Source organism: Calonectris borealis, chromosome 4 (assembly GCF_964195595.1).
Source record: "Calonectris borealis chromosome 4, bCalBor7.hap1.2, whole genome shotgun sequence".
Lineage (NCBI taxonomy): Eukaryota > Metazoa > Chordata > Aves > Procellariiformes > Procellariidae > Calonectris > Calonectris borealis.
Genome location: NC_134315.1, coordinates 12,634,319 through 12,662,235, shown reverse-complemented (window position 1 = coordinate 12,662,235; position 27,917 = coordinate 12,634,319). Strand labels below are relative to the sequence as shown.

Here is a 27,917-nt window from a genome sequence, read left to right as displayed (position 1 = left end):
TGGGATATCCCATTGCATGGAGAACAGAGAAGGCAGAAATTTCCAGACCAGTCTGAAGGCAGATCGTAAGGGGATACTAGGTGACCAGGCACTAGTCTGAGGTTTTGGCAGAGCGAAAGTAATCTTCCCTCAACAGCTTCAGTTTTAACCAATTTTTGCTAGAAATCAAATGAGAGAGGAGATTTCGCAAAGTTTACAAGTTTGTGTACTCATAATGAAGGCAGCTCGTTAATGAGTATGGCTGGAGTAATTTGGATGAAGTCCAAGTGACAGGACTAAAGCAAAACCTATCCTGTGGCTTTATGAAATCAATTAAAGAGGCATGTGAGAGCCCGCTGAGGAAAAGGGTCTAAATATCAGCGGGGCATGTGCTGGCTACGTGAGTCACGTCCTTTGCGGATGCATTGGCTAATTTATAAAAAAAGCTGGATTTATAACAACCTTCCTGCTTGTTTGAATTAAGCATGCAGTGCCTGTTCCATTCTCGTCACCTTTAGAAAATGATGTTTTTCCCCTGCATTGCCTCTGTTGATGTGAATGATGCTATCCCTTGGAGGCTCTGCATTAAAGCTGGCCAAGAATGAATAATTAGCAGTGGGCACAAGTACATTTCACTTCAGGCCCTGGATTGTTGCTATTAGTCAAGGCTATTGCTTTGTTGCTAAAGCAGTGATGCCACCTGATTGCAGGAGCTTTTTCTGGGATGAATTTCTGGGTGTTATACAACAATTCTTCTCAAAGAAGTCTGAAGCAAATACTTTAATATAAATTATAATTAAAAAATAACTCCTGCAGGAGTGGGACAGCTCTTGAATATGTCCATGTATTCTGACTTTTTTTTAAAATATGTTATTGAATTTTCCCTCAGATTGTTGATAATGTTAACTGCATTACTGTGAGGAATTGCAGATTATGGAGAGTTTGGCAGCGGCAGGCAGCGAGTCCGTGCTCAGCGCTAACGCCGTCATCCCTAGTCTAGAGAGAAAGCAAGACAGGAACTTGGAGAGGAAAGAAATGGAGCAGGGAAGGTGCAGGTCTGACTGGAAACGTGCGGAGGCCAATGCTGCCATCAGCACCGTCAGGAATGGAGTCAGGATGGACACGTTGCAAGAACAAATGGGTAAGACCTCAATCAATATATCCTGGTCACTCTGCTCTTGACTTTTCTTTGTGTTTAAATTACTGTGTTCTTTAAACATTGCTTGCTGTGCAGAAGCAAAGAACTGTCATGTGTTTTACAGATGGGCTTTTCTTTGAAATGCATCTACAACTGTTAAACAAAAGAAACAGCTATACTTCCTCCATGGCAATGCTGCATAGATTGGACTCTTAAACGATCTAAATTGACGTTCACTTTCGGCAGACAAATGGATTCTCTATTAGTTATGATAAGCTGAGATGAAAATTATCCGAACCCAAGAGCCAGAATACTGAAATATAAGTTTGTCTAGCACTATTTGCTGTAGTCTCTAAGATTCAGAAGCAAAGATGAATTAGACTGCATGTTTCTATTTTCATAAAATTCTCAGATTTCTGTTTTTCATAAAAAGGTGTAATATTATCTTTATTTTTCTGCAAACATACTTAATGCAGTAAAAACATGCAAGTCGGAAACACTTTTTGGGTGGAAGGGTGGAGTGGCATAGGTGGCTGTGTCTCAAAACCAGTGGCCAGACTCTTACTTTATAGTAGGCCCGAGAGCTTTCTGAATTTCAAGCAATCATAGAAAAACTATTTCATTTTAAATTATATGTCCTATGGCTTAGACAACGTCTTTCTGTTCACAATTGCAACTCTGCTGACATCAAAGAATATGGGCTACAATCCCAGGGCAGTATAAAGTTTCTCTTCAGCTTGCCAAGAAGTATGCAAGTCATCCCATTAATTAGGAATGGGGCATGGAGTTCATGTTAAGTCTTTGAATCTAATTATAGCACTTTAAACAGTCTCAATGTTTAAAAGGTGTTTTTAGTAACTCTTACGCTTTTGCTCAAATTTAATAGCAAACTATTATTTGTAATTAAACTCCCATGAGTAATAAAATGCTTGCTTATAGTTTTTGCTTTCTCCTAAAAGTCATAGAAATTAGGTTTAGTTTTTAAATAAAATATTACCCACTTGATATTCATGTCTTGATAAATACCTTTCAAGGAAAGTCCATAACTGGTAGTACCGAAATAATAGTAACAGCAAGTTCATATCCCAAAACCATATGCTAATTAATTGTCCTTATCAACTGTTAAATGATGATCAAAGCGATTGATAACATGTTGTCAAAGTTTTGACAATTGCTCTGTTTGTACTTCTGACTAAAACAAGAAAAAGCAGAACTACAACTAAGTATGGTCCCAGAAGTTGTGGGGAACTTAAATTTATAATGTTCCTTAAATACAGTCAGCCTACACTGCAGTGAGCTTACTATCAAATTTCTGTTTAAAAAACAAATATAATTGAGTCCAGATTAAAAAAAATCAAACAAAAAAAACCCCAACACCCCTGTCAAACACCCAACCAAAACCCAACAAAACCCAGTGCTTGGGAACTGAAATTTCCAATTCTGGTATGCGCTGATAAGTGGCCTTAAAGATGATGTTTTTACTGCTTACTGCCTTTTTTTTCTGAATTAGGAAAATTCTGTGTTTATGTATCCTTAATTATTTGCATGACTTTGTTCATGTAACGTTAACAGATGCACTTGAGGAAGATGCAGAAGACTTAGAAATTACCATGTCCTATTATGTTACAAGTTTTTTCTTAAAAGCAGAGCTGCAGAGGAAAATGTCTTAGGATACATGAAAATTGCCTCAGAAGTTTTCTTTTAAAAATTAAAGATCTATTTCTCCCACTTTTATTATTAGAAATATTAAGCCTTGTCTTCACTGATTTTTGTCAAGGGAACTTTGAGAAAATGGAATTGGTTGGAGTGGGTGTTTCTTCAGCATGAAAATGTATCATTTCCAAAAGGACTGGAAGAAATATGGGCCGAAAAAGAAAAAAGCAGATTATTATTAACATGAAATATACTTATTTTGTATTATTTTTCTAAAACTTCAAATCACTTGTTTTTACATTACTCCCCCCTCCCCAAGTATTAAGCTTGTAACAAAGAGAAGGATTATTTCCCTCCATGTATGAATTGGTACAAGGCACTCATATCGTTGCCAGTTTATACCACTGAAGCTTCAGTGGAGGCCACTTTTTAGTATAGGTGCAAGGGAAGAGAAAATGAAGTCTGACCCCCCCTCCCTCCCAAACGGGACTTCAGTTTCGTGAGAGGCTATCTTTCCGCCAGTTCTCCATCATCTTGAAGCTTCACAGCAAAATGATGAAATCAAGATTTAACTTCCTCCCCAGTAGGAGAGACATGATCTTCAGATACTTTTTGGGCGTTTTGGGAATTATATAGCAGAAAGGGGAAAAAATATAGTTATTTTCTTTTAGTAATTATCCGATGCTTTGGAAGTTGGGGTGGTTTTTTTTGTTTGTTTGTTTTTGCTTTTGTTTGTTTGTTTGTTTTGTTTTTTTTTTTTCCAGTGTGATTTATATGGACTTAGAAAATACACTTAACCATTCCTTTCATTTATCATAATAGAATGTTCTCAAAGTGAAAAATGCACAAATGTCAGTTCAAGGACCCTTCCCAGTCAAGCAGAGACTTTTCCAACTGGTAAGATATTTTCTTCCATCATATTTTAAAAATATAAAGCTTTTCTCATTGCTTACTTTTTTTTTAATTGAGACAACTACGTCAACAACATTTGCAGTTGTCACTCCTGTAACTTTATAACATACTTCATGGTACCTGTGAAGTGTTCAACTTCTACATAAGATTTGTTGAGAATCTCTCATAAAAAGGGAGAAGTAACTTATTAACTGCTATAAAAGCCAGAAACAATTTATGGACTATATTGTAATGGCTAATAAAAAAAGAAAAGCAAATAAAAAGTTCATTGCTTATTTTATGTACGGGTTTCAATTCTTCAGATAGCTTATTTTTTTAAGTTTGTGACCTTTCCAAGTCTTAATTTATTTTTTTTTAATGCTGGATTTTCAATGAAGATGCAATTGAGTGCAGTTCTTCAGTAAGTAGGTACAGCAGGTTTCCCTTCTGGAGTGCTCATGGCCTGCTCTGTGCATTGAGGGTCTAGTCACATTTCCCTTCTCTTGCTTGTGGAGGAAGAGAAATAACCATCAAAAACCAAGACTGGGATGCACTCTCCGTTCTGGCTTGACCTGACAAATCACATCAGTGGTAGACAGTCTCCCCCAGGCATGTGGTTATTGGTAGTTAAATTATTTGTGCTTATGTACCTCTTTGTCTCACTCCGTACAAAATTTGGGTTCTCCTTAAATGGGGGTACGGACCAGAGTTCACAGAAGCAGACAGGAAGATTACCACAGGTGCAATGGGTTTTTGGACCATGTTTCATTTCCATAAGACATTACTAATAGTTCTTTTGGCAGAAGCAGCCATATTTCAGTTGTTTTAATTCAATGTAGTTATTATTTCAGTAATATTAACTTCATATAAGACTTAAATATATAACAGTAGAAACACAATATAACTTGGAGTCAATTTGATTATGTAAAACAAACTTAAATTTTTAAGTAATAGTCTTCTCTTGTGCCAGTATCTTTTATGGCTGCAGGTAAAATGAAAAGGTCAACAATACTGTTACCTAACAGTGATCCAAGTAACATTCAAAGACTCTAGTTTGTGTTCTTTGTACGAACAATCGACTATATGACCACAGCTTAAACAAAGAGGTGTTGAGATTCAGTAACACTGCTTTATATTTCTGAGCCACCCTGCCTGGCCTTAAAGTAATGAGTGATTTAGGCACAAGTCATCATAAAACTCCTGGAGACATACATAGGAAGCCCTCTGAAAACAGATAAAGATGCAGCTTATTAGACTAGAATGTGAAAAATATCTATTTTACCTGATTACAAGGTGAAACTCAGAGGAGCTGGCATATTTTAGGATGTACAAGAATCCCATTTATTGCTGGAAGCGTGACTTATTTACACACTTGCAATTGGAATTCTTCCTGAGTGGGTATTATTGACTTATATGGGCCCATCTGGGTATCTGAAAACTTATGAATATGATTTACTGTTATTGAGTTAAATTAACAGACATGCAGAATGAAAGCAGCTTTATCAAAGATCCTCTTTATCTGAGAGAATCTAGCTGAAACAGTACCCTTAGCTGTAGTAAAAACTTCTCATAAACAGATGTCAAGATCTGAGAACGGGTATCTAGCTTAGCTGGACCATTTATCTTGGTTGGTACTGCTCAACCAGCTTAGCTGAGAAACAGCTTTTTCAATATTCAATTTATAGAAGCCTTCTGAAGTAGTGGGGGTGACATGTCAGATAACCATGAATTTAAGATTAGCATACAGAGTAGTTGTAACATGCTGAACTATGTTGGTGGGTTTTTTTGTTTTGTTTTTGCGATTCCAGTATCTTTTTGCCTCGATTTTTTTTTAAAATATGCATAGGATATCTGGAAATCTGGGCATGTTCTCAATGTCCGTAGAGCTGTCTAATTTGACAAATTACCAATCTGCTTGCTTTTTTCCTCTTCTCCATCCCCAAGCGGGTCAGTCCCAAAATATCTACAGACTTTCACATCACTCTCCTTTGTATAGCCGTAGCCTTTATTATGCAACTGAGAAAATCTTGTGTAAAATCTAAGCATGCTGGGCTACTATCTCTACTGGATAATAAAAATGAAAAAGAAACATGCAGTAGGTCAATCTTCTGTGTGTCTGTCTCTGAAGCTGAAAAAATAGTTCTTAATGTGGATTCTATGATTTTGAGGGATTTTCTGGTTCTCCAAAGCTGATGCTCAAAACTTGTAGCACTGTAAATGGATATCCTTCTCCAGATATCTCCTTGAAGTTAACAATGGTAAGACGAAAGAGTGGATGCCCTGATCCCAGACTCCAAAGACAGCTCAGAGGGCAACTCCGTCTTCTGGAAAATGACAGCAGGGAGGTGATGGCAGTTTTCAGTGTAAGTCAATTGTTTGGGAATTGATTTATTTATCCAGAGAATACACTCTATGCTACTGAAATAATCTGTGAGATATTTGGGACCTATTTCCATCTGCATGCTGTATGCTTGAATTTGAGTGACCAGAGTTTCCCATGGCCCAAGACCATCTAGAGACATTAGAAATATCGAACCATTGAAAAAGACTGGAACACCAAATTGATGTAAAATAAATAAACCCAGCTAAATCAGGCATTGAAGGGTTTTATTTTAAATACGTTCTGCTTTGATTTACATCAAAGGAAATAATGGTTTTCTGATGTTTTTTAATTTGCCCTCACATTGACTCTTCAGTTTCCAGCCACTTGGAGTTATTTGGCATGCAGATTACCCAGGAAGCCCACTGCTAAGCCCAAGAGGAAGTCTGAAGGAGAATAGCATAAATATGGGACTTCCTACGGCTAGATGGCCATAGCTTTAAATAGCACACAAGAGCGTTGGCATATTTCTATTATTGTCTTCAATTTGTTTGTATATAGGAAACCTGTCCTCTACAACCAATGAGGTTTGCTACAAATACAATTTAAAGTCTCCTCTTTCCTCTTGATGGAAAAGCAGGATGATACCATTTGACCTCTGGTGTCCCTTTTTTGTCTGAGCCATGAGTCCTAGCCTCCCTCACTAGCAAGCCAAACACTGAAATCTTAATTAGTTATGACTTTATGACCGTCTCAGATGCATGTGTTTCTACATGATTTTCCTTTCATGTGCTGTGAACTCTCCATCACCAGCCTGCTGATTTTGTGGCTGTGAAAACAGTCTGTGTTCCTGCTGCTCTGCTCTGGCTTTTGTTTAGGGGGAGATGGAGAAAGGGAGAAGGGATCAGGAGGAGGAGGAGAACAGCGTACAAATAGACTAGATTTGTGGCCTTATTAGAAACAGACTGGGAAAAGGACTTTGAAGGAAGCAAGATTTATAATGATAAGTTTCCTTAGAATGTTGTTTTGATATTCAGCAGTGCATGAAGCCCTTGAGGCTGAGATATTTTAGCATGTGTTGGCAATTTATTAATAGATTTCAGGCTCTCATTAATATTTAATCTAGTGTGGAAAGGGGCATGCAGAAGATCAAAGCATTGATGAGGCCTGCCTGTTGAAGAAGCTTAAGCTGGACTTCTGTTTTCAAAAAGGAATTACTATTTTAATCTGTTCATGTTGTGTGAATTGAAAACATGGAAGTTAAACAATTAATTCAGAGATCTTTTAAAATAATGACATAACAGTCATAAAAACAGTGGATCAGCTCCATCTTTCTCAGATTACAGAAAATGTTTGAGGGACAATTTTTTTCCCCAGAGTTAGAATCAGTTTCTTGATCAGTCCGTAAATTGTTTTAAGATGCATTTCAATTTTAATGTGATGGGAGCAAGGGTACAGTACTGGGAAATGATACAGTAACATTATACCTGTTAGCTTTGCATCTGATTTATTCTCTGAGATAGTGGTTCAGATACTTGTCTCATAAATTGCCTTAGTTCTTTGTATTTCCCTGAAAGACAGTAGCCAGCATCACTGGAGAGCCCTGTTTTTAAGCTACTAACTGAAGTGCAACCAGTCTGTATATTACCACTCTTTGGCTAGAATCCATCAAAATGTATATTTCTTTCACTTATTGGAAGGTTTATGTAGTTGTCCCTCTTAGCATTTCTGAAATTCCTTATACAATCCATCATTATCATTTACAACGGTCATTGTTCATCTTTGTTAAATGCACAATTTAATGCTACTCTAGCAAGACGAACCAGTACAAACGAGGAGAAAAGGATCTTACTGCATCTTTTTAAAAAAATAATACTGCAGTATATTTAATTGTCTTAACCATGGAAAGAGTGAATGAGGGAATGACTATTCAATGCCTCCTCTGGAACAAGATGAAGCTACCAGGTAGCAGGTTCAAAGATGCATCAAAGGAGGTGTGTTTTCATATGTGTACAGAGCTCTGAGGCTAACCTACAGCAGGATGTCGTGGATCCTAAAAATTTACAGTAGTTCAAGTGACCTAAAGAAATTTTAAGTAAAAAAAAAAACAAACCAAGAAACAAAAAGAAACCCTTTCCACTATTTAATATTAATGCCCACGTCTGGCAAAGGCCGTTCCCAAGCTGTAAATTGCCCTGTGCTAGGAGGGTGTTCTTGGAAAGCACCACTAGACGCTTGCCTGGCTTCCACACTCTAAACAGAGAATACTGGCCACGATATATAGATGTGTCTGAACCAGACAGACCTTTAGTCTCACTCAGTGTGATCAGTCCTGAGGTCTTAATTCCTCTGTAAATTAACCTCACTGGAATTGTTGGTACAATTGGTAGGAAAAAATCAGATTAAAACTTGGCTCACTGTATGTTGTAGGTGTGTGTTAAAGAACAGATATCTCATATAGGTAAAATCCTGGATGATTTTTTTTATCCTTCTTAACACATAGCATTTTAGCATAAGTGTTACCTAGTGAGAAATTGTGCTCGAGTCTAGTATAATTGTAATTAAAATACTGGTTTTGATTTTTTTAGGAGCTCTCTGCCAGACTGCTGTCTATTCACAGTGATCAAGATTTAATAGTGGTGACATTTAAAACTTTTGAAGAAATATGGAAGTTTCTAACCTACCACTCACTGGGTAAAGCTGTTTCACCATACAACAGTTCAATATGCTTTTTTTTATTCTTCTGCACACAATTTCTGATTGACTGGGAACTTGTTGAACATTTTGAGATTCTTTGTATTAACTCCTAATAGCAGTAAGTAATGTTCCTGAACTGGGTACTGGTGATAGGGCTGGAGAGACCCTCCAACCTCCAGGAGAACCTGCCTTTGTCCCAAAGCAGATAACAGCTATCGTTCCTGGCAGATGTCTTTGTCTAAGTTAGATACTGCACAATCAGATCACATCTTCTTTTTAAGCAGTCTATTCCAATCTAGGTGTTTTTGTCCTCAAGTCTAACCTGTGCTGCAATTAAATGCTTTTACAGCTTTTTCTGCTCACTGTAGACATGTTGAGGTCACTCCTCTTTCTTTGCGCCATGCTAATTTGGAGACTTCTAACTATTTGGAGACTTCTAACCTGCACTTCCACTCAGTGTTGTTTTCACTAGGAAAATCAACCCTAATTCCTATAATCGTTCTTCACAGAGTGTATTTTCTAGACCTCTGATCATGCTTCCCACTGGACTCTTCTAGTTGTTCCACATCTTTCCTGAATAGTAGTGAGCAAACTGGACAGAGTTGGTAAGGCTTCAGAGGAAATATCAAGTAAAACAAAGATTGCTTCATATGCTTTGCATGCTTCTGTTGTTTCTAAAGCATGCCTTTTGTAACAATATGATGCCATTGATTTGAGTTCCATTTTTAATATCCTATAACTTCACAGGTCTTTTCTGAAGAATAGCATTTGAATCAGATCTTTGTCTCCATTTTGTTCACCTGATTTTTTTCTTATGTGTATGGAGAGCTTGTGTGCATTACTGTTGAGTTTGCCTGTTTCCATCAGACAAATTTAAAATGATGAATTTTATTTTTAATTTCATGTTTGCCATTTACTTGCTATTTTGTATTTTAAAATGCTCCTTAGAGAAGTAGAAAAAATACTGTTTCAATCCAATTTTGCAGAGAAAGCAAGAAGGTAAGGTTTCTTCTTAGGCAAGGCTGTGGCTAATAGGGAATTGATTCAGCATCATCCAAATAGCAGAGTAGAACCTTAATCGCTGATCTGCCCACCTTTCCTCTTCATCACACAAACTTTTTGCACAAAGGATTTGCTAATGTATTCATGTTGGCCCTTTAAGTAATAATCTACTATCTATACCATGCTGATTATGATATACCAATCCAGATCTCCCTGTAACTATCATACAGATTTGAAAACCCTAAGTCCTAATGTAAGGAGTCCCAGTTTCCAAGATCAAGCACTGCCTTCTTGTGATTTACATGATTCTGGTATGCAGCATCATCTCTGTCCCAAATAAATTCCAGGAATCTGATACCCAGGCACAGTACCTGCATAAATCGGCACAGCTGAATCAGGCAACAAAAATTTGTAGAGAGATTATTTTTTGAGATTATTTCCAGTCATCTGTTATTAAGTGGTGCTAAGCACCTGTTGCTCAAAGCTTGCTGGTGATTACCTCTTTCAGACTCCAAACCTTTCAAATACAGCTAAACTGTGGACAACCGTCATAAGGGGAGAACATGGTCTGCTTTTTCAGCGGGATTGGGCACAGAAAAGTTGTGCACCTTTGAGGTGTAGTTTGTGAGAGCTAAGCATTAAAAGTAGCTCTAATGCATATGACTTAATGGATGTAATTTTGCCAATTCTATATAGTAAAATTAGTTATACGTTGTGGGTTAAGCAATAATGGAGTTATCTGAATGCCTACCCCGGTCTCTGACTTTCTGAAAGGTTGTTTTCTTGTATAATACTGTAATACTGCAAAGAAAACAAATTGGATTTTTTTTCCCTAGGTTTTATAAATCATTGCATGGAGAATTTATTCCTAGATCAATCTTTCTGGCTCTATTCTCAAGAGGAGGAAGAAACTGGCATTGAAGTCAGTATAAATGAAAAATCATTAAATTTGATGCACAGAAGCCTGCTAGTACAGGAAGGTAAGGAAGACTGTACATGCTAAGGCTAAATTTAGAGAAGCACCTTTCTTTAAAATCCTAAAATCAAATATTAAGACCTATTCAAATACTTAATGAAGTTGAAATTTAAATCTATTCACTCCAAATGCACGAGAAAGAGAAGAGAAAGGAACAAACACAGAGTGGGTGCCGTAGGATCATAGGGGCATTAGAGAAATTCATGTGCAACAGGTCCATAAATGAATACCAAAAGGATTAGGGAGGGATGTACATTCCAACTTGCTTAATATTATTGCAGATCCTGGAGATGTACAGGAGGGGGATTACAGATAGTTGCCAGGCTCATGTGCTTCTCCTAAATAGCATCACCTGCTGCCACTGTCAGAGACAGAATGACAGGCTAGATGGATCGTTGATTACTGCAGTAGGAACATGCCAAATGTTGCAGCAGAAGAAGGTTCTACACTTCATTGAACACCTCAGCTCTGCATTTTTTTTTTTTACTGAAAGAGAAACTAGACGGAGAAGTATGAATATCTTGACAATCAGAAAGAAAATTCATGTGAAATCTCAGGTTTTCAATCTCTAATTGAATATTACTGATGCTCTTGAAGCTGGTTTTAAAGTTTGTATGATACGAAAACATTACATAAAATGACATCTGCTCCACTGCTTTCTTTTTAGGGGCATTTTTTGTTTTATGTCCTGACAATCTGATCAGAAAGATAATGGCTACAGACAATGAAATAAACACTTATTTTGAAACTGGGGCTTTTACTGAAGATGTAGGAGGTGGATCTGTGGATGGTGACATGACTGTGCTGTCTAATGCTTCTCCAGAGCCATTGATCCCTTTTCATCAGTAGGTACCTGACTCTAGCTACCTATTTCATATGCATCTGTTTCATATGTACACGTCTGCTTAGACGTAGGTATCTCTAAATGGTAGCTTGTTATGGAACATCCATCTTCCATTAACACTGAGAACAAATGCTCTATTTCCTTCCATACCACACAACTGCAATAAATCCAGATGCCTGCAGAGCAGCATTTAAAGATGGTTTACCATCTTATGAGTTAGATATTGCTTTTTTTCCTGAGTCTGTAATAAAATCTATTAACATTTCTAGAATAACATAAAATGAGAATTTTCATTTTTCAGGATGCTTGGAAATATGGATAGTAACAGGTGGGATGCTTGGAAATATGGATGATAACAGGCTAGCAGTGTTTTTACTCAACATTAGTGACAGGAGCATTCCACCTCCTTAATGCAGTTTGTTTCATGTCCAAGCTCATAATTGCTTTAAAGCCAAAATTACATCAGTGGACTTAATTAATGGACTCACTTCAGGAATCACCAGAAAATCATTCATTCTTGGTGCTCTTAGTACTTAAAAAGCTGGAATTTTTCTGTTGACCTTGGGCAGGGAAAAATAGCATGATTTTCTCAGTTAGGTTTGTTTGACTGAAGTAACACTTCTTTTCCTACTAATATTACTCAACACATAGCTCTGTCTGAAGTGTACTGTCAGTCCTGAAATTGAAAGATAATTGTGGGAGGGGTGCATCCGTTTTCAAACGGATTTAAAATATCACTGTTATTGTTACAGCGGTTAGTGAGGTGTTTTATACACTAACTTCAATTTCTTTTTCTACTTTCAGATGGTTTCTTAAAGGGTATTCTAATCCTATTGATTTTACACACAAAACTGAATCTAAATCCATCAGGAAAGTTGGTAAGAAACTCCATTCAAATATCAGCATTAAAAAAACCCCAAACTTATTCTATGCTTTTGTTAGGATAGACTCTAAAGGGTTCGATAACTTTTTTTCCATTGTATTAGGATGGGAAAACAGCTTTCAAAATTACATTGCAGTAAAATTAGTGGGAGCATAAATCTCTGCTTAAGTTGAGTTAAACTCTAAAGACTTATCTCTCCCTGTTTTCTTCCTAAATACTGTATTAAGTAGATGCACAAAGTAGTAAAGAGTAATTAAGTTGAGGATGGCTCTGTAGATTTGATGACAAACTTTAAAATAAGAAAATGCATCAATGTAATTATTGTGGATCTTTCACACGTGTATTGCTTTACCTAATACTGCCAGAGAAATAAAACTTATACAGATGGCCTGAGGTTAGAGAGTAAATATGGCTTATTTTCTACTGTACATGTCAGTTTTAATGCTGTATTGACTGGCATATAACTGCATATTTATCCAATAGGGATTTTATTAGTTGGTTCAAATATTTTCACTCTAGCCCAAGTTCACAGCCCATCGCAAGAGGGAAAGCAGGGACTTAAAACATTTATTTTTGTTGCTTTATGATGGAATTTTCTAGAATTTTGAAAACATTTTAGATTTTACTTTCTAATGGCTGGGAAATGAGGATTTTTATACTGTTATTTACAATTCTACTTGCTCAGACCAAACCGATTAGGTTTGGATGCTTTAAACCTTGCCACATCGGATGTGCAACTCACGAGTTCCAGGAATGTCTTTTGCTAAATATGCTCTTCTGCTGAGTTGCTGTTCTGTTAAGTGTATTTTTATTGTTAAATTACTTTATCTGCAAATATTATTTATCTCTATATTACACAGCAATGGGATCCTGTCTAGCTGTGATAAATTATGAAAGTATTGTGTTGGAAGAAATGAGTTTCCAGGAAGGGGACAAAATTGAGATCCTTGGCTACTTCATTGAATGCATGGAATGGTTTCTTGGAAGACATGTGTTTACTGGCCAAACAGGTTTTGTGAAGACAAGTCATGTTAAACTGAACTTACCGAAAAATAAGTAAGTGATATTTATTTAACTCATAAAGAAAAAAAGACTTAGTCTCTTGAGCTTTAAAATGCTGAATGTTAAACTCAGGTTGGGTGGTTTTTGGTTGTTGTTTTTTGGTGGTTGTTGTTTTGTTTGTTTTAATGAGAATTGTCATAGTGTGTATCAGTCAAAACAAATGCAAAGAAATTGGAATATGAAGTCTGCTTAAATGTTGGAAACTGTTATCAGCCTGTACCCGAGTTTCTTACTGGGAAAAGGGGTTGCTGTAGTTTTTATATCTGGTTCAGTCTCTATTCTTTGGATCACAAGATCCAACGAGTTTTACTATTGCAGAAGATTCCATTTTTACTGGTCTTTCAAGATCTATGTTAAAGCATCCAAGTTCTGTTTTTGCTAGTACCCTCAATTACAGGCCTTAATTTATTTCAAATGTGGCTCCTCTTAAAAATAATTGCTTATAATGCAGAAAGAAACCTGTAAAAAGTGTGCATTTCAGCATGCCTTGGCACCATGTAAATAGGCTGCTCCTATTAATATGTCTGGACTGTTTGCATGCTGAAACAAGGAGATCTTAAATGTTGTTTGCAGGTCCATTTGATGTGTAACTTTATGGTATTGGTTTTCTAATATAAGCTTAATGTCCTTAAAGATTTGTGCTTTTAATAAATTCTCTCGTAAAATGCTATACCATGACACAGATAGACATAAAACTTACTCTGATATGGCAGAAACTGTTAACTGCAATCATAGCTACTATCAGTTTGTATACATGTTTATAAACACGACTGATACTAATTTTGAACACAACAGGACTTATAATGTAAAGATTGTATTAGTTTCTCTAAAAAGCTTCGATTTGACTGATGCAGTGAGCTCCTCAAGCCAAATCTGCTTTCAGACACCTTCAAAGTTGCTCCTTTCTTTGTTAGACCACAAGACCTGGACTTTCTTGAAGCAGAAGAGCTATCTTTTTTTTCAAAAGAAAAAAATTTGGAAGAAGTGATACATTTATTGAAACAAACCTCCATCACAGATGTTTGCTCTGTGTATCGAATAGGTAAATATGAGTTTTACTCCTTTTTACTGCACAAGATACATGTGCAATTCCTATATCCCTGTTATAAATGATTTTTTTTTTAATATTTCAACGAGATTCCAGCCTTTACACCTACTTTGAAATATCTTGGTATTCAGTTTGATCATAGATACGGCATGTAAAAATCCTTTATATCATCTTTGCTACTTCTCTGCTGATGCAAGACTTTTCCCAGCAGAGCATTTACAAATTTTCTTTTGTCCTTTTTTTGAGTGAATTAAACAGCAGGGTTTTAAAAACTCTGTTATTGAGCTGAAGAGATCAAGCTTTCAAATGTCAGAGTGCTGCATTATAAAAGGCAGTATGTTCACCCAAATACTGCTGGCTTTTCATTCATCTTAGGAGAGGTGGCATATAATTATTGACAGCTAATGCAAACATACACCTACCTCTTCATGCTTGATTTTAGGTATAGAAAAATAGCAAAATCTATTCATACAAGAAAAAAAAATACTTTTAGCTACATCGTCTCTGATACAGCTGTTATTTCTCTAAGTGCTCATGCTTTACATAAACTAATTGGGATAATTGGGGTTTCACCTTTACAGACTTATATATTGCACTACCTGTGTAAGGTAGTGTAATATAATTGTCTTGCTGAACTGAACAGGAGCAGCAATTTCTTATCCCACCACAGGCTGTTCTGTGGTGATGCGTATGCTTGCCAAATATCTAACAAAGTTTTATCTCCATTAGTGGCATCCTAAGAGACAGGCCCATAGGCTCCAATTTGAAAGGAGCCAGTGTGTAGGTTTGACTCAGGTGCATCGGTTTAATTCTGCAGATCAGCGTGTGTCTGTGTGAACAATAACTAAGGCTTGTCAGACCTGAGTTGCAAAATGCAACTCATGTCAATGTGCAAAATGACTCCACATCTCACCTTCCTCGCTCAAATGAAAAGCCTGGGAACAAAAGCTCAGACCGCTATTAGTTACTAAAACAATCTCATGGGCTTAATGGACATACTGCTATTTTTGCCTTGTTGCACGTTTTTCACTACATCTCATCTCCTTCCTAATCTTTACAAGTGCCAAGTTCTTTTCACATCTTCCGCAGTTAATAGTACCATCTTTACCACTTTTTTCTCTTAAACTGCACAATTCAGTGCAGTGATGTTATGATGAACATGACTTGACTTACCCAGAGCAAGAGTTTTCAATATTCACTTGATATTTTGTTGTGTGATCTGAGTAAATGGGTTTTCGATTCCTTCCATCTGCATCAATCTAGTGAGAAGTATTTACTTATGAGCACTTCCCCAATTAAATATTCAGAGCATTAAGTTACGACTATTGTAAACATCTGTGGCATTTGTCCACCAAAGGGAGGAAAGCATTTAAAGAAAGGGGATCCAGAAGTAAAGAGTCAGTGAGAGGTCATTCTTAAAGGCTAGTAAAATAGCTTTCCATCAGCTTAAATAGACGCAGTTCTGTGAGCCTCTGCTTTTAGATATGTCTTTCATACACTCAGTACCACTTATATTGCATCTAGTGTATGAAAGACAGTGAATATAATCCTGAAGTGCAGCATGACAACTGAAATACCTTGAGAAATATCTTCCACACAAAATAGTAATTCTTAAATGTTCTACAGATGTCCTATGTTAAACATTTAAAACTAGATCTATACTAGTAATGTCTACAGAATTTAAAGGTACACCTTTTAGAAGAAAAGACAGATACAAAGATTTTTCATCTGCATGCTATTGGAATGGCCACAAGAATCTGACACTCTTATCTACACAAACTACCCTAAATAATTATTCCCCCCACCCACCCCGGGAGTGACACTAAAACTTATTTCAGTAATATTAAGGGCTTTTTGTTACCTTATTTTAGGGGTGGCTGTGGGGAATGATTGTATCTACGCTGCCCACTTGTATTTTAATGCAGCAGTGATGCATCCCTCATGCAGAACAGGTTGGTTTTAATTCTAACTGCGATATGCAGATGTCTCCCCACCTTAATGAGCAGTGGTAGGTGCGTGATGATAACCATGTAGAAAGCAGTGAATTGTATCAGCAGGAGGGTAAGTCCCTAGTATGTTAGCTCTGGGTCAGACTTAGAAACTTCTTCTCTTCTAAATTTCCAGGACACATCCAATTCTTCTGACATAAAGAATTCCAAACTAAAAAATAGCCTTATTTACGATATTTAAAACTGAAAAAGAACTAAGATACCATAACTAACATGACTTTTTCTTTCTTATAGACCAATTAGAAGAACCAGAATTTCAGAGAGCTCATGAATGTGGTAATACTTCATATGCATACAATTTTTACATAAAATTAATGTGACTTCTGACATTTTGGCAGCTTTTCTCTTTCTAATGTCTCTTCGCATTCTAACTTTCTTCTCTCATTGTTTGCTTTCCTAGGTTTTGCTGTAACCCTTTCTCACCAGGTTTTGCTACAAGACATTGTGGGTTTTCACTGATATCAGATGTCTTTCTTGGACTTTGCTATCCAATTGCAAACTGTATGACTTATTTTTACTACTGTGACACACACACACATGCACCACCCCCAATCCCCCCACGTTGTTTAACAGGGCAAAATGCTGTTTGTGGGCCACCTGGCAAGTGCTGACTTTAAATTCCAGCAGATTTTCCATCTGCTAGAAAGCTTCATCCCATAATTATATTTCCTGAAGGAGATATTTTGATGAGGATGCAAAATTATTTCCCTTTGGCATTTGGTTGCTAAGCTGTCACTATCATTACTTCTATCGTACTACATTTTTCTAAATACCAATTTTTATATTTATGATTCTGCTGAACAGTTTCAGAAATGAGATTCTAAGGAAACTGAGCTCTAAATCTGCAACTTCAATAAGCTCCTGTTGATACGCAGCTGTAAGTTTCACACTGACTATGACTGCAAACTACATCCCTAGCCCCTGCCCTTTTACCTTGGCTGGATGACAGTGGGAGGACTAAAGAAATGATGGCTTGTCTGTCTTTTTTATATTTGTAAGATATTCAACAATGTCAGTACTAGGAGAATTTAGATCAGTGACCACATCAATCACCACAAACTTGGTAATTTTAAGAAAGTTAATCTGTGCCAGCAGAGAATCAGGGATGGTATTTGATTGAAAGAAGAAATCTTATTACACATTACACAGGCATGGCTGGCCACACAGAGATAACGTGGACAGGATAACAGGACCTTTGCAGGCACCCTCACAGCACCCATGTGAGACTTCAACAACTCAGTCTTTTAAGCTCAGTCTTATTCACCTCCCCTGGCTAACTTGCCTTAGCTTTCTGTCAGGACATAGGTATACCGTTACTCAACTCACACGTGTGCTCAAATTCACAGTTCCATTAGACCTTAAGTCCATCCAGTATCCATGCCCTGACCTTGGGCCCTTTATCCAGCCTCCAGTTCAGACCTTGAGTCTTTCCAGGTTTTGGTCTTCTCCTGCTTACCAGCTAGTCTGAATTGTCTGATTGGCAGGTCTCTCACTCATCTACACACAGAGAGAACAGAGAATATACACTCAGAGCATACTTTTTGAGTATACACTCAGACACGAACCAGTTTGAATTAACGTTGGACTTCAGTTGGATTAGTGTTGGATCAGGCATAGGGCCTGGGTAGGCAACCTGCTTACGTGTGGCAGGTCCCGTTTATCCCCACTCTTCCAGTCTCCCACGCTTGTTCCTCCTTGATCCTTCTTGATCTCTCTCTTTCCCCACCTTTGGCTTGTCTCCTAGACATACTGTTAAGAAAGTGCAGTATGTTTACATAATGTTTTCCTAACAGCATCTTCTACTGATAAATGTTTTTGTTGGTCTATCAAAGATCTTTATGTGCATGCACACATGAAGTTGTGATCTGTAATTTATTTTTGAATTTCAGAAATTCCATGTTCACATTCTAGCGCAGGATCCACTAGCAAGAATGGCAAGATAGAAGAATTCCTGAAGAACTTCAAGAACTTGAAGGCCACGCAGGCAGAAGAGCCAACTACTGAAGGAAAGGATTCTGCTAGCTCTCCAAATGTGGAAATCTTTCCTCCACCTGAAGGACCTTGCTTCCACATACGTCAAGATGATGTTCAAGCATCTGACATCTTTGAGTCATTGTTAGTCTTCTTAAATAGGAAAGAGTATGAGAAAAACTTCAAAAACCTGTATGATTTCTCTTATCCGTTTATCAATAGCATGTTTTATGGGTTTTCAGAAGAAGAAGAACTGGTTAGTTTTTTTAGATTAGCAAGGGAAGCAGCAAAGAAAGCAGGTATGTCCTGGGCACTAGCAAGGCTATGCTTTCTTTTAGGCAGGCTCAGTGTTAAAAAGCTGAAGTTTTCCCAAGCTCGGGTGTATTTTGAGGAAGCGTTGGGAGCAGTCGCTGGAGGATTTAGTGATTTGTACTTTGTAATTGCTCTTTATACAAATCTAACAGTCATCTACTTGACACAGAAGAACAAAGAAAAATGTGCTCATGTTTTTGACAAGGCTGCATCTCTTCTCATGGGAATTCCCAACTACATTTGCAGTGCTGACCTGGAGTCAGATATTCTAAAGTATGCTCTGAAGAGGACAATTTTGAGCCAGAACAAACATGCAGAGGCAAGGGCATGCTTTCTACTGGCAAAACATTACAGTGCACGCAAACAGCATGAAGAGGCACTGCCGTTCTTGGAAAGGTTTCAACTGTTGCTTAATGACTTGGATTTACAAAACAACTTATCAAACAACTGTTATTTCAAACTAGCGGAGTCCTACAATGAAAAGTGTTTGCCACACATTGTATTAAGTTGCATAAAGGTTTCCTCTTCCCAGAGCTCCAGTACTTTAATAGATTCCTTGAAAAGGATTGATTTAGTCATCAAAAATGCTCCCAAGCTCTATGGCCTGAGAAAACTCAGACAAATACTCCCATCCCAAATTGCACCTTACCTCATACAAGCACTTTCCTCTGTGTTTACTAATAAGCAGCAAGAACTATGCAGCACTATCTATCTTAGCTTAGCAAAACTGTACAGCCACCACAAATGGTATGGAAAAGCCATTGTTTACATGATGAAAGCACTGGACTCTGACGTTTCTGCTAAGCCAGAGGAAATTATTAACTATTTGGTTTCACTTGCTTGGTTATACATTCTTTACAGGCAATATGATGTGGCTTTAGCCATTTTAAATGCTGTTGTAGACTGTTCATGGAGCAATCCTCAACAACTAGGCATCGCTTATAATATGCTTGCTATTGCTTTGAAAAGAACAAACAATACGAAAGAAGCTGCTGAGAGCTACTACAAAGCACTGCGTCTTTCAGAAGAGACCAATATGACCCATAATCAAGCTATAGCCCTGGCTAATTTTGGGGCACTCTGCCTGCATGCAGCAGCCAGCAAGCTGGCAGAACGTTATTATATCAGGGCAGTGAAGCTCTTCTCCAAACTTCCAAGTATGGACTGTGGCCAAGACTTTATCCAAGTCCTCCTTCAGTTGGGATGTTACTATGTTGGTGGAACTCAAAGAGAAAAAGGAAGGTTTTATTATGAATGGGCTTTTTTAGTTGCACTTGAGACAAGTCATCTGGAAAGTAAGTACATTTTTTTTTCTCTCAAAGTTATGAAATGTACCCTGTTTGGGAATGTTTGTTATATAGGTATGTTATAGTTGTTCCTAGGTATGTTATAGTTGTTTCTTAAACAACATTTTATGTCTAGTTATGTGATGGCTATGGAATTGATTGAAATCTTTGCTGTGTCCCATAATGGTTGGCTTGCTCTTCTGGTAGTACTTAGGTTTGTCAGAAATGATAGAGAAAACGAAATGTTAAGAAAAAACTAAATAACTTAATTAGTAAAAAGTCTAGAGATTTCTATGTTCAGTAATACTTAAAATAGTCATGATATCACTGGTAGTACAAGACTCAAGTTTAAAGGTATGAAAACAATCAGTAATCTGGATTACTTTTGCAGAAAGTAGTTATATTTAGAAGACCCATGCTTTATTTATTTATTGCTACCATGATTAAGGCAGCTTATACAGGTAAGGTGACTGTTTTATTATTTTATTTTGGAGATCAAGTTTGAAGTAACCTCTTTGTTAACTTTGGGGGTGAAGAAACTGGCAGTGGAATCTTCTTGTTATGACTTTTGTATTGTTATTCATTGACTGTGCTGAATTTGTGAAATAGTAAGAATGAATTATTTTAAAACTAATTTAACTTTAATTTTAAAATAGAGATTCATGTTAGTATTTCCAATCTATTCTCCTAGGTCAACTACAAGCAATTAAACTGCTATGTCAGTTCTACAGTACAGTTGTTCCCAATGAGGCTCAGTGTGTCATCTACAATGAATATCAACTATCTTTAGCTAGAAGGATGTCCAACAAAGTTCTGGAGGGACAAATTTTGGAAACAATTAGTCAGCTCTATTTGTCTTTAGGAACAGAAAGGTAAGACATGCTGAGTGACTTAGCTTTTATTCTGATTGTAACTTTTCTGTCATGCTAAAGGATCTCAATTTTTGCAGCAGCTGTGAATATGACTGATTTTTTTCACTCTGCTTTGCCAATACGCTTTATTAGAATTGAAGAGTCCAGTGCTAGTGGAGACTTCTCTTGTGTGGTTTTTTTTTTAAGTAACTGTATCTCTCAAGGGAGACAAATGTTCAGCAGGGATTAGCACCACTTCAAGAGCCAAATTATTTTTAAAATCTATGTAAATAAAAAATATGATATGTTATGCAACTCTTGATGACTACTATAGCTCTAGGATTATTGCTGGCAGGTGACTTGTTTGCGATGATAGATTTTTACAAGACAATTTTTCCATTAGAAACCAAATTAGAAACCAACATATTTCAAACAGGCCAGACGTCAAATTGCCTCTATGTAAGTGTTTCTCTTTGAGGAAATGCTTTTTTCAAAACTTATATAAGCACAAAGCCTATGTGCAAAACTGCATAGTGTCAGTCTCCAGCAATCTTCTATACTGCTCTTATTTTCAGAATAACAATTTGTTGCTTTGCTCTATTGAAAAAACAGACTGCACAAGTCAATTTATGGTAACTAACAGGTGCTGGGGAAACTTACAGGTTTCTCTAGCCAATTTTTAACGTGTTTTTTAAGGCAGATTTGTCTAATTCCTGCCGCCCTCCCCTCCCCCCCGCCCCTTACTGTATCTCACTTCAGGGAGTCACTTTAGATTCAGGTATTTTCAAACATGCCTCAGTAAGGATGGAAAAAATATCCTCAGTTGTGGAGAGTAGATGCTTATTTTAGCTTTAAGTGGCTGCAGTCCAAGCATCTAACTTTCCTAATATGTCACCTAATTTATTTTGCTTTGTTCACTGCTGTTTAATGAGATAGTTGGTGAAAATCCTTTGGAGAGGCTGAAGACAAAGGAGTCAGTTAAGATTTCAAACTACCTGGAATTTGCAGAAGGATGTCACTAGCTGGAGAAGCTGCTGCTTTGTGTGCATGTAGTGCATGGAATTTATCATAGAATCATAGAATATCTCAAGTTGGAAGGGACCCATAAGGATCATCGAGTCCAACTCCCTGCCCCTTGCCTAGAAGCCTGGCTCCCAAATAATGTTGGCTGTGTAACCTTAGCAGACTACCGGATAATAACATGTACTCAATATGATATTAGACCATAGTATCACAGTAGTCTTTGAGTTAACAGTCCCAAGTAACAAGGCTATGTGTTTACGCTGAAGTTACGAAAACAGTGATGTCCTTGGTGTCACCACCTCCAGTGTAAATTACTGTGGCCATGCCAGGGGACACAGCCTGACCCGTTCCAGCTGCCGTGCTGCGTTATGGATTGGTATATGCTTCTGTCTGCTGTAAAAGCAAAAACTCTGAAAAAGGGATGGAAGTGGTATTCAGTAATTGGGCTGAGTTGGACTACTTTAACTACCTTGCCTTTCCTCATGTTAGCAGCTTGTTAACAAAGAAAAGAAGACTGAAATGTCAGGCGTGTTCAGTGGATCTTTGCTTCCTCTCATGAGTATAAAAGGAGTGACAGGTCTCCTCAATTTCTGTAAGAATCAGGAAGTGATACAGCCATTTTTTTTTCCCCTCAGATGAGATATAACCTTGTTGAGACAACTGAAGTCTTGATGATGTGAAATACTAAGGAGCATATTCCTTTTAGATTTGTTTTGGAACTTTTTTGGAGCTCTAAAGTAGGCTCTAAAGTACCTGAGTAGGTTCTAAAGTAGGTTCTAAAGATGCACTGTGTAAAGATTCACTGTAACTGTGCACTTCATGTTATATTTTAATATGTTTGTGTCTTGTGCTTGGAGGAAAATGCACCAGGTCAAGGTGATGGGAGTCTATCACAAGACAGATAGAGAAGGATATAATAAGGAAGTCTGGGGCTTCTATGTCTGGTATAAAGCACCGTAAGCTCAATCAATCTGACAGGTCTTTCTAATGAAAAGTATGGCCACTCTTCTGAGAGCACAGTGCCCTTACACAGTGAAAACTGCACTGCCCAGTGATCTGGTAATTTAGGTGCTTCTAGAACTGATCATATCTTGTCTGTCCCCCTCCAAGATTTTCTACAAATGCTGATTAGTTTGAATTGTGCTGAAGACTGAGGCCTAGGTGATATTTAGAAAAAAAATATTTACAGATGCAATTTCTTTCTGAGGTTTGTAGGAAAAAGCCATAAATTATAATCATTAAAGATAATGATAAATGATAAAGAGCTAAAGATGAGGAAAGATTTTTTCACCTGTCACTAGCCTGAGGTGTAGGGGAAGGACACATCTAAAATAAACTATCCTGAAATAATATAACATGATAACAATCTAACAGGAAACATAGATTGAACAAAAAAAGGAAGAGGAAAAAGACCAAATTTGCTAGTTACTAATGGAATATAGCTGAGAGATTATAATTGTGCATTGAATAGAGGAAACATTGTTTTTTACATTAACATAAAGTTTTTTTCATTATAAACATCCCCAATTCTGAAGAACCCCTCAGTGATTAGCAGTTTTCCCCTGTTTCAGGGCTTACAGGTCAGCTCTGGAATATACCAAAAGAAGCCTTGGAATATTTATAGATCTCCAGAAAAAAGAGAAAGAGGCATATGCTTGGCTACGGGCAGGAAAGATATATTATGTTCTGAGGCAGAATGAGCTTGTGGATCTTTATATTCAGGTATGTTGTCAACGCTTACAGGCATGCACATGTTGTCCATGTGGTGCAGGTGGTATGGTAAGAGAGGAAGTCATAAGTAATTCAATATAATGATCCCAGAGATTTTGCTAACTGATGTTCTGAACATATAGTAACACCATTTATGTAATGCTTAACAGCTGAAAGTCTCAGCATTTTCCGGTGGTGCTCCATTTTAATCTGTTGTTTGACTCTGGAAAGATTTTGGGCAGTGACCTTTCTTAGTGCCTGCTCTGTTGTAAATTCTGCGTATTTCTTCATCGTCTACCAGCTCTACAGCACCACAGCAATCAAACCATGTATGTGTGCTGCCTGCTGGTGGATAACATAATAATCATCTTAGCATGCTGACTTGTGGGCCAGGAAAAGAGAGAGTAGCTTTTTCAGGAAGCTTTTCCAAAGCCAGGGACGTGCACAGTACGGACAACATAGAGTCAGTGCCCACTAAAAGATTGACTGCTGTGCCAGTAATTTGTGCAAATCATCACATCTTAACTTGCATGTAAAACAACTTCCAAAAATGTGATGCAATAGAGTCCTTAAATGCCTGAAGCCAAAATAGGCTGAAAAGGATTGCTGCCTTTGTGCTTAAGTAGAGAGCTGGTCTTGTATTCACTGAAGGCAACTTGAAAACTAAAGATCCCAAAACCAAAGCAAGATTCTTCAACTTGCTTCATGTGCAAGTCCCCTTTCTCGTTACTACTTACCCTATCAATAACTGAGTATCCTGGTATCCTTGCTTTGGGGAGGATGCATGCTGCCTTTCATGAAGTCCTTTTTGCTAACATGGCATATATTTATTTCAGAATAACAAGATAGTGGAGTTGCATTGATTTACAGAATTCACTTCACAGGCTTTTAAATCTGCACTGTTAGCAATATCTAACTTGCAATTAGAATTTATTTCTATGATAAGTGCAATTTAATTCAAATTTCATATATTGCATCTATCGGATGCACTATTGGTTTTTAGAGTGCTGTATGCTGACAAAGGTAGCAGGATACTATTGCCAGAAAAAGGGAGACAGTAACGCTCTGTGCCCAGGTCCTTATGTTCCTTCTTCAGCATCTGCCACTGGCCTGCTCAAAACCAGGGTACCAAAAAGACAGAGCAGAGTCTTATAAAATATAGCCTTTCCTATCTTATAATGAGAGGCCTCAACGAAATCTTTTTTCAGTTGCTAATATTTACAATGTTTTTACCAAGAAGTAACCAAGATTTTCTTTCTTTCTTTCCCCATTCCTTGTTTTCTTTTCAGGTTGCTCAGGATGCTGCTCTTTACACAGGAGATCCAAATTTAGGAATGGAATTGTTTGAAGCTGCTGGAGACATATTTTTCAATGGTACTTGGGAAAAGGAGAAAGCAGTGACTTTCTACAGGGTTTGTGCAGTTTTTCTACTGCATTGATAGTTATGTACCCTCCCATCGCAGCAGGTGATCTACAAATGCTGAACCAAAAGTTGCTTGTCTCAGCAAACAGTTTATACCCTATTGCAGCTGAGTACTTTGTCATGGTGTTAATAGATTTCACCTGTTGCAACTCCTGGGTGTAAGATATGCCTTATGCAAAGAGCAAAATAAAACCAGAAATTGCTTGACATGACATAAATGGAAGCTTGTCAGTGCACATCGTGGGGCTCTGCAGTACCTAAGCTGTTTTTATGCATTTCAGGACAGGGCTCTTCCGCTTGCTGTTAAGACTGGCAACAAAACCACCGAACTCAGATTATGCAATAAACTGGTGGAATTGCTGGTGAATCTGAAGGCTTATGAGGAAAGTCTGGAATATGCAAGAGCATCTCTTATGCTCAGTGTAAGTTTAGGTAAGACCCATTTCAATTACAGCTGAATGTTACCGATATCTCCAAAATAAGGCAGAATTCTAAAAAGCTTTCTTCCGTTGGATTCAGTTAGATTTCTTGCCAGGATTTCATAGTGATACTATCATTGCTATTTTTGCTTCCATTAAAGAATGAACAACTTTATTGCTGTCTCTTCTAACTCCAAGTTCATATGGAAAACCTTTGGTAGAGCACAGAATTAAACCTGGGATTCCAAGTCCAAATTGAGTGTTCTTCTCACAGCTAAGCTGTAATACTAATGAATAATATTGTCCCAAGAGGCTTTTGAGCGTCATATATTTCTTTCAGGTTTGCTCATAGCATTGCTGGTGAACCAACCTAGGAAAAAGTAGTCAAAAATGACAGGGCTAGTTTCCAAAATGACTATTCTTTTGGATTTGAGAGCTGTTCAACTGATTAAGAACCCTCTCACCCCTCCACACATGCACAGACAGGTCATTTTGATCAGTGTGAAAATCACCTTTTTGTCATAACTTTTGATGTGAAGGATGTACTGGGAGGGGCAAGGGAGTCTTTAATCCCATTAGCTACTATACTTTCAAAATAATCTATTTGTATTCTTTGTAAGTATGTGCAGGATGTGTATATCTATACATGCGAGATAAGAATGTAGTTATTTCGCAAGAAAATCCTAGACACTGTCAAATCCTACACTGGGAAATTCAGGAATTCTGTGGGATTTTTCTTAAAGGGCAGGTTTTGGCCATGTATCTCTTGAACAAAATTAGTTTTATCCAGTAAAAGATCAGCAAATACCATATAGAAGTAAAACAAAAAATACCATAGATGATGTATTCTGATTTGAGACAATTTAACTACTTTGTCTTTTTGGTTTTATCCTGACTCATACATTATCTCATTAGGAAATCAGCTAAATGAACGAATAGCTTACCATCGTCTGGCTGCCATCCATCATCATTTGGGTCACTGTGAACTAGCTGAACACTTTTATTTAAAGGCCTTGTCCCTCTGTTCCTCTCCTCTGGAGTTTGAGGAGGAAACACTGTATTACGTCAAGGTGTACTTGATCTTAGGAGACATTATATTCTATGACCTTAAGGTAAGAAATACCAAAAACTGCTGCAGAAAATCGTTACGTTGAATAATGTTTCATAACATCAAGTTTTACCACATTCTGGTTTTATGCATTTACAATGTAAATAATAACGTGGGAAAACCTACTGACGTTCAGAATCTGTATTATTCTCATTTGACACCTAATAAACTGAGCTTGGATGTCCTCTTACACCGGTTCTACTATAGAGGGTACTATCTTTGTGTCTCTTATTTCAGGATCCCTTTGATGCAGCAGGCTATTATCATTTGGCACTTGCTGCTGCCATGGACCTGGGCAATAAAAAAGCTCAACTGAAGATTTACACAAGACTTGCAATCATCTACCATAACTTTCTTGTGGATCGGGAAATGTCTCTCTTCTTCTATCAAAAGGCAAGAACCTTTGCAACAGAGCTGAATGTTAGGAGAATAAATCTAGCTCCTGATCAGTGTTATAAGAGTTCATAAGCATCTTTGGAAAATGCAGTCTAACAACTACTAGAGAAATATTGCACTGGCTTAGTAGGAGGATGCAGAATGCTTTCAATGTCTCATTATGCATGTGCTGTAACCCAGCGCTGAGCACCCCAGACTAAATTACTAGTTTATATGACAGTGAACTGCATTTCGTTGTCTCCAAGATGTACAGTCTTGTACTGGTTGTTTAAGGATCAGCCTGTGAACTAAAACTAAAACCCAACAGTCTTTTTTAACTAAATTTTTCTTTGCTATCTGTTTCTGCCTAGCTGGATACCAGAAAATGATCAATGCATAGATGCAATGAAAAATATTTAATAAAGTGTTATAGAGAAAAAACACTTCATACAAGTTGTGGCTTTCTTTGTATGACCTAGCTCTACTCTATTTACTTGATATCACAAAAATATGTGCACAAGCATATTAGGTGGGGTATTGGAGAATTGGTTTGATCCAATTCCCCAGACATCACCCCTCATTTCCTATCAAATTCATCTACTGCAGTACTTATAGGCTCTAGTTAAGATTTATCTTCTAATTCCTCAAAACAGTTTTGTACACCTTGTAATAACTAACTGGTTTCCAGAACTGAAGTCTCTAGTAATATGTAAGCTGTAGTTTTGTGTATTTCAGTGGTCATGTGAAGGCCCTCTTTTCAAAGGCAAATTATCTGTTTTTTTTTTAACTGACCCTTTTTTAGAACTGTCTGCAATGACTTATTACAACGTTTCCTACTGTCTTACGTATAACTACATTATGTTCAGAAAAATGTACTACTTCACTTTAGTTGCAAAAATTCTAGATTGTTAATTTTGATACTTCGAAATCTTTGTGC

At 37.3% G+C, this 27,917-nt stretch overlaps 1 protein-coding gene across 1 annotated transcript; it reads left to right on the top strand.

Annotated features, from left to right (window-relative positions):
• Positions 1–912: 912 nt before the first annotated feature.
• SH3TC1 (SH3 domain and tetratricopeptide repeats 1) lies at positions 913–27,423 on the top strand. Its single transcript, XM_075148655.1, has 18 exons — positions 913–1,120; positions 2,925–2,927; positions 3,593–3,667; positions 5,897–6,024; positions 8,570–8,675; positions 10,517–10,660; positions 11,324–11,501; positions 12,305–12,378; positions 13,244–13,439; positions 14,360–14,487; positions 16,737–16,778; positions 18,392–20,080; positions 20,763–20,943; positions 23,517–23,667; positions 24,945–25,067; positions 25,360–25,510; positions 26,413–26,609; positions 26,843–27,423. Exons 1-18 carry the CDS (start codon positions 913–915, stop codon positions 27,071–27,073), a joined length of 4,005 nt encoding a protein of 1,334 aa, XP_075004756.1. The 3' UTR covers positions 27,074–27,423.
• Positions 27,424–27,917: the final 494 nt, after the last annotated feature.

What these genes read in the sequence shown, in the direction of transcription:
- SH3TC1 (XM_075148655.1), top strand. Translation starts at nt 913, where the DNA reads ATGGAGAGTTTGGCAGCGGCAGGCAGCGAGTCCGTGCTCAGCGCTAAC. An exon ending in AGCAGAGACTTTTCCAACTG is followed by an intron (nt 3,668 to 5,896) that starts GTAAGATATTTT and finishes ATCCTTCTCCAG; the next exon opens with ATATCTCCTTGAAGTTAACA. An exon ending in TTGCTCTGTGTATCGAATAG is followed by an intron (nt 14,488 to 16,736) that starts GTAAATATGAGT and finishes TCTTTCTTATAG; the next exon opens with ACCAATTAGAAGAACCAGAA.